Here is a 6739-nt window from a genome sequence, read left to right as displayed (position 1 = left end):
TTTTGTTTTTCGAGACAGGGTTTCTCTGTGTAGCCCTGGCTGTCCTGGAACTCACTCTGTAGACCAGGCTGGCCTCGAACTCAGAAATCCTCCTGCCTCCACATACATGTTTTTAAGCACAGGTGGGAGATACTGCTTGCTGACCTCCTTTGTGCTGTGAGAGGTGTTCTTTGAAGGTGTGGAGAGGTGAAAATGATACACAGCTGTCACAACTCTAGTTTCAGGGGATCTGGCGTCTTCACATCAATGCATATAAAATAAAATTAAATTATTTTTAATTAATTAATGCTCCTCCACTCAGCAGAATCCTGGGCTGAATCCTTTTTTTCCCCATTAATTTATTTATTTATTCGCTTTATATCTTTGTCACAGCTCTCTTCCCTAACCCCACCTCCCATAGCTCTTCTTCCTATGCCCTCCCTTCTCCTCTGAGAAGTGGGACCCCCTACCCCCTGCCACCAAGATATCAACCCTCCCTGGCACATCAAGACACTGGAGGACTAGGCTCATCCTCTCCCATTGAGGCCAGACATGGTGGCCCTGTTAGGGGAATTGGATCCACAAGCGGGCAACACTTCTGCTACATATTTGCAGGGGGCTGGGGGCCAGGTCTAATTCATGCTTTCTCTTTGGTTGGTGGTTCAGTCTCTGGGAGACCCCAAGGGTTCAGTTTGTTTGCCTCTGTGGGTCTTCCTGTAGGGTCCCTATCCAACAGGTCCTTCAATCCTTCGTCTGACTCTTCCACAAGACTCCCAAAAGCTCCGTCTAAAGGTTGGCTGTGGATCTCTACATCTGTGTTCATTGGCTGCTGGATAGAGCCTCTCAGAGGACAGTTTTGCTAGGCTCCTGTCTGTAAGCTTAGCAGAGTATCATTAATAGTGTCAGGGATGGGTATCAAGTTGGGCCAATCATTGGTTGCTGCCCTAAATCTTGAGGGTAAGAAGGGTAAATAAAGGACCATGAATTCAGGGCAAGGACATGAACACAGGAGAGTTCAAAAGACTTTTTCTGAGGCTGTTACATGTTGTCCATGCTGGCCTCAGACTTGCTGTATGAACTTTAATAACCTTGAGCTCCTGATGTCCCTGCCTTCAGTTTGTCAGTGCTGAGATTACAGGTATCCACTGCCATGCAGCTAGATCTTTTAATCCATGTATCTCCATCGCTTAACACATAAGTTAAAGATGCAACAGATCTATGGAATGAGTAAATAGTTACTTTGAGTGGACTAGAACAGAGAGTGGGATGATAATAGTTAATAATAATAATAACAACTATTATTTGAAAATTTTCTACACGCTAGGCACTGTCTGCTCTATCAGTATTTTCCTGTAACAACTTTACTGCTTGGAAAGATACTTGGTCCTCACTTTATAGGTGGATGCTCAGAGGTACACAGAACTTAGTTGTCTAAAGTTAGAGAGCTGTTTAGTGGTAGAACTGGGATCCACACCCGAGTATTGTGTTTTTGAAGACATTGAATGAAAAGACATTGATCTGAGTGCAGTTTTCCTGGCATTGTAGGATTGTGAGAGAGAGGGTTGAAGCTAGGAAGGTCACCTAAAGTCTGTGCCTACAAGAGAGATCAGGAGGGTCTGAGCTTTATGTGTGGAAAGGAGAGTGGCATGGCAGGCCTGGAGAAGTGTGAACGAGTGTGCTGGCCAGCAGCCTTTTTTTCTCTGAGGCTGTTGAGTGCTACTGAGAATGAGGCTGAGTTCTCTGAGCAGCTTAGGCTGGTCCTGTGCTCACCAGATTGGAAAGCCTGATGAGAAATGGTCTACATTTGAAGGATGTCGTAGTGTGATGTGTAAGTATGCTGTCAGTCAGATGCTTTTTCTGTGAAGAACTTGGCCTGCTGCAGGGCCGTCATTACTGGAACAGAATGATCGGAATCATCAAACCATATGCAAAAATACAGTTCCTTGTCTTTAATCTCAAAGTCTTCATATGTGTTGTATTGTGACTTTTTATAGGTGGTTCTATTGTCTCCAGTTCCAGAATTGCGGGATTCTTCAAAACTTAATGATTCTCTCTACAATGAGGATTGCACATTCCAACAGCTTGGAACTTACATTCATTCTGTGCGAGACCCTGTTCATAACAGAGTCACTCTAGTAAGTCTTCCTCCAGAGGGTAGAGTAGCTGGCTGATCCTTCAGAGGGTGGAGTAGCTGGCTAAGGATTATTTGCCTAATACTTCATATTTGGCAGGTTGTAAAATTATGTGTGGAAATGAAAATGAACATTTCTCATAGTTTTAAACATTTATTCTATGATGTACATATGTGTGTGGGCATGCATTCATGTGGTCATGACATGAATGGCCACAACTTTGGCGTTGGTTCTCTGCTTCCATCTTCCGTGAGGTGTAAGATGAATGCGGGGTGCCAGGCTTTAGCTGCTGAGTTACTGTGTCTTTCAGATAGCTCATTTGTACAACGTGCTATCATTTTGTACTATTTTACTTTAATTCTGTTTTTATTTTCCGAGATTTCTATATTAAACATTTACTGAGCCCAACCCCAATTGAGGAGCTGTGGGGAGTGGATGGTTTCAGGGGGAGGGAAGGTCAGTTTCCCTTAAGGATGTGACCCTGGTAGGATGACCACCCATCCATCAGTGGATTCCTCCACATCTGAGAGGTTTTGGGTAGCATAAATTGAACTGGATGGGTTGTTAAGAAGAAGGAGAGAGGACAGGAAGTTGGGGGGTTGGGAAATAGGATCTGCAAGGAGTTGGGGGTGACTGTGATAAAAAGACATTAAATGAAATTCTCAAGTAGCTAATAAGAGTATTTAACAAGTTTATTTAAAACAAGCATATTTAATCCACCAGTTCACATCTGTGCTTTTGTCTTTTCGGAGAAAGTCACTTTTTGTTGGTGTTGGTGTTTGGATAAAAGCATTATTAAAAGAATTTTTGAAAGTTTTACAAAAATGCATATTTAGTTAGAAGCATTCATTCTCATTGAAAAGTATAGCAGTTCATTTTATTGTATCTTGCCTTGACAGGCAGACAGTAGTAAAAATTGCCATTTTTTTTTTTTTAAGCTTTTAAAAACTTAGAATGCTTAAACAGTTGTGTTTTTTTGTTTGTTTGTTTGTTTGTTTGTTTGTTTCCATTCTTTTCACTAGGAACTGAGCAATGGCTCCATGGTTAGGATCACTATCCCTGAAGTGGCCACCTCGGAATTAGGTACTGTGCAGTTTTGGTTTGTTTACCACACTGTTGATGGGGACAGTTTCTGTTCTTTTGTTGTTGTTGTCTGAATGCAGTGCCTGTGGAGGCCAGAAGAGGCTGTCAGGTCCCCTCAGTCTAGAGTTAAGAATGGTTGTGAGTTGCTATATGGGTGCTAGAAATTGAACCCAGGTTCTCTACAAGAGCAACCTGGGCTCTCGACTGCTGAACCAACTCTCCAACCTGCGGTTTCTGTTTGTAGAAGTGAGTTCTTTGCAACATCTGGTTTATTCTTGTTTGTTTTCAGCTAAAACATGCCTTTTTGGTTTTCTAAGATGTATAGCCATATGCTTCTAGTCTAAGATGTATAGCCATATGCTTTTAGTCTTTTCAGTGTCTGTGCTCATATAGCAGATTGATGAGGCTGTGCTGCTAAAGATGGCGTCTGTGACAGTGGTGGAGTGGAGGGAACAAGAATGAAATCTTTGACTGTCTGGAGCCATTTTGTCCCAATAGTCAATCTGCTTTTACAGCAGGCAGCAGTCCCCTTGGCTCTCTCCACTGTAGCTGATTTTCACACCAATGATATAGCATAACTGAGAGCAGTATATATTAGATAGTGTTTGCCCTAACCTACTTATGGCATGGTGAAGAAGACATTGTAGAAATGACAAGTTGCAGTTTTAGTTGACAGGAATGTTCATTCATTGAGAATACCTTGTAGCATCCCTAAGCATTCCTGTTAGTAGGTGCCTGTGCTGCATGATGAACCTAGTGAAGGATTTAATCCACATTTTTAAAAAAAGGTTTGTTTGTTTGTTTGTTTGTTTATTTATTATAAGTACACTGTAGCTGTCTTTAGACACACCAGAAGAGGGCATCAGATCTTATTACAGATGGTTGTGAGCCACCATGTGGTTGCTGGGATTTGAACTCCGAACCTCTGGAAGAGCAGTCAGTGCTCTTAATTGCTGAGCCATCTCTAGCCCTTAATCCACATTTTATATAAATTTATTGGTATAGAAATTAGATACTGTTTATGAAGTAGACTTGATTGTTCAAAGTAGGACAGTTTTGAGAGTGAGAAGGGAACAGTTATTTCCATGAGCAGTGGTTATTTCTGGTGAACTGGGCTGTATGCTCACTTTATTTCTAATTCAGAATTAGGGATCTGACAGCTAATCTTCAGGTTTTCTGTGAGCCCTGTTGAATTCAGTAGTTAGTTTAAAGTGATTGATAGTGGTGAGGTAATGTTTGTGCCTAGTAGACTCCTTAGTGACAGTTTCGTTTTTTCGTGGCTGGCCTTGACATGGTAGCAATTTGAACCTTCCCATTTGAAAGGAGGCAGGAAGTACATACTAAAATGTGTTTGCTTTTAATAGTACAAACGTGTCTGCAAGCAATTAAGTTCATCCTGCCAAAAGAAGTAGCCATTCAGGTGCTCGTCAAGTGGTACAATGTGCACAGTGCTCCAGGAGGACCCAGCTGTCACTCAGAATGGAGTTTATTTGTGATTTGTCTCTTGAACATGATGGGTTATAACACAGACCGCTTAGCATGGACCCGAAGTGTAAGTAACTACAGTTGTTTTCTTCATTATCCTGTTACAAATGCAGTGCTTGTATAACTGGCTACATAACACCAAGAGAACCTGACAAACTTAAAAATAGGTAAGCCTTAGAATATGTTGGATTAATACTAAGGCCTGTTGTCCTATATAGCATGAGTCAAATACTTAGTAGGTTTTGAGTCTTTATAAAAAATGTGTTTAAGCACATTTTACCTTTTTTTTTTCCTTTTCTTTTTGTCTTTTTTAAAGTCAAAGTTTTGCTGTGTATGTAGCCCAGGCTGGTCTTGAGTTCACCACATTCCTGACTTTGCCTTCTAAGCTGGGATTGCAGTTGTGTGTTACTGATGCCTGAGTTTGACTGTTTCTCGGTTATCTTTGTCAAATGACTTAAATAGACCTCTTGGTTTTGTTGGTAGGTGAGGCAGAGAGGTCACAGACTTGGCCTTAGAACACGTTAGTGCTGTAAAGCCCAGCCTTCTGTCAGTCATTTCTGCAGGGTGTGTAGATGGCTTACAGATGCACCAGCAGCATGCCTTCAGTGTGGGACTCTGAAGATGTTAATGTAGAATGCTTAGCCCTTTGTCCCCCAAACTCAGACCTGTTCACCTATGTGTTTTCATCTTGTGTTAGTACCTCCATTTTTTAAAAAAGCTTTTTCTTCTTCATTATGAAAGTTATGATTATTTATTTATTTATTTATTTTGGTTTTTTGAGACAGGGTTTCTCTGTGTTGCTCTGACTGTCCTGGAACTCACTTTGTAGACCAGGCTGGCCTCGAACTCAGAAATCCGTCTGCCTCTGCCACCCGAGTGCTGGGATTAAAGGTGTGCGCCACCACACCCGGCTTAATTTTTTTCACAGAACCATTCCATGTTATCATATGTAAACAAATAGCTAATACTTGGGCCTTATTGGAATGTTGCCTTATTTTGAATAATTTGCCAGTGTTTTTTTTTTTTTTTTTACATGTATCTAACTATTTCTCAAGAAATGAATCTTTAAGACATTGGGTCAGATAACATTTAGAAAGAGTGTCCAGTCAATATTCTTGCTAGTATTGTTTAGAAGTACCACCATTACCATATTGATTATTTGTGATGTAATGAGCCTTTGCTAGATCAGAGCAATAGTGTCTTATTTATGTGCAAGTGGGAATGATTTTTTTTTTTTCCCTCAGGCTCTCATTGGTTAAGTAGGAATAAAGTATAACTTTAGGTTTTGACCAGTTTGTAGCCTTTTGCTTGTATTTGGTTCCTTCTTAGTTTAGCAGTCTGATAAAGTCAGGTCATGTTAGTCATGCTTCTGGCTTAGAATCCTTCAGAGACTTCCTATCTCCTTCATGATTTAAGCTGTAAAAGTACTGCCTCAGTCTTCTACCCTAGGCCTAGGCCTAGAAGCTTCTAGACTCCATACAATCTTATCTAGACTTAGAATATTTTCAGCCTCTGAGACTTAACTGCTGAATAAGCTCTCTCTTTCTAGCTCTTTCTGGCTCTGGTTGGCTGGTCGAAACAGCTGTTCTGGCTCACACTACTTTCCAAGCTGACTAATTTAATCTGGCTTCTTTTTCTGTCTCTCCTGAATTGCTCTGCTTGGCCTCATACAAATGTTGGCAATATGTTCTTAATATGTAATAATCTTCTGACTTGTCATTTTCTGGCTCTTTCTGTCTTCACCTGCGTCTAACTTGTTCTCTCTTCAGCTTGTCTCTGTACAGCTTTCCAGGTAAAACTGCCTTGTCCTCTCCCTTCCCCCGCACTGCTCCCTCTTATACCTTCCCTTTCCTCTCTCTTCTCATGAGACCTGGGCATAGTTTATTCTGTCAGATCTTTCTCTGATTTGTCACTCTGTCTGCCACTCTTTTTTTTTTTTTTTTTTTTAAAGATTTATTTATTTATTATATGTAAGTACACTGTAGCTGTCTTCAGACACACCAGAGGAGGGCATCAGATCCCATTACAGGTGGTTGTGAGCCACCATGTGGTTGCTGGGA

General features: G+C 41.1%; 1 protein-coding gene across 1 annotated transcript in view; it reads left to right on the top strand.

Annotated features, from left to right (window-relative positions):
• Positions 1-6739, top strand: part of Anapc1 (anaphase promoting complex subunit 1) — a 78369-nt gene that overhangs the window by 18076 nt on the left and 53554 nt on the right. Inside the window, exons 14-16 of the mRNA XM_021192780.2 lie at positions 1974-2114; positions 3134-3194; positions 4559-4746. Coding sequence (XP_021048439.1) covers positions 1974-2114; positions 3134-3194; positions 4559-4746 — 390 coding nt within the window. The remainder of the gene's footprint in view (positions 1-1973; positions 2115-3133; positions 3195-4558; positions 4747-6739) is intronic.

This window comes from Mus pahari, chromosome 3, assembly GCF_900095145.1.
Source record: "Mus pahari chromosome 3, PAHARI_EIJ_v1.1, whole genome shotgun sequence".
Taxonomy (NCBI): domain Eukaryota; kingdom Metazoa; phylum Chordata; class Mammalia; order Rodentia; family Muridae; genus Mus; species Mus pahari.
Note: the sequence above shows the minus strand (reverse complement) of the source record. Positions and strands in the feature narration are given on the sequence as shown.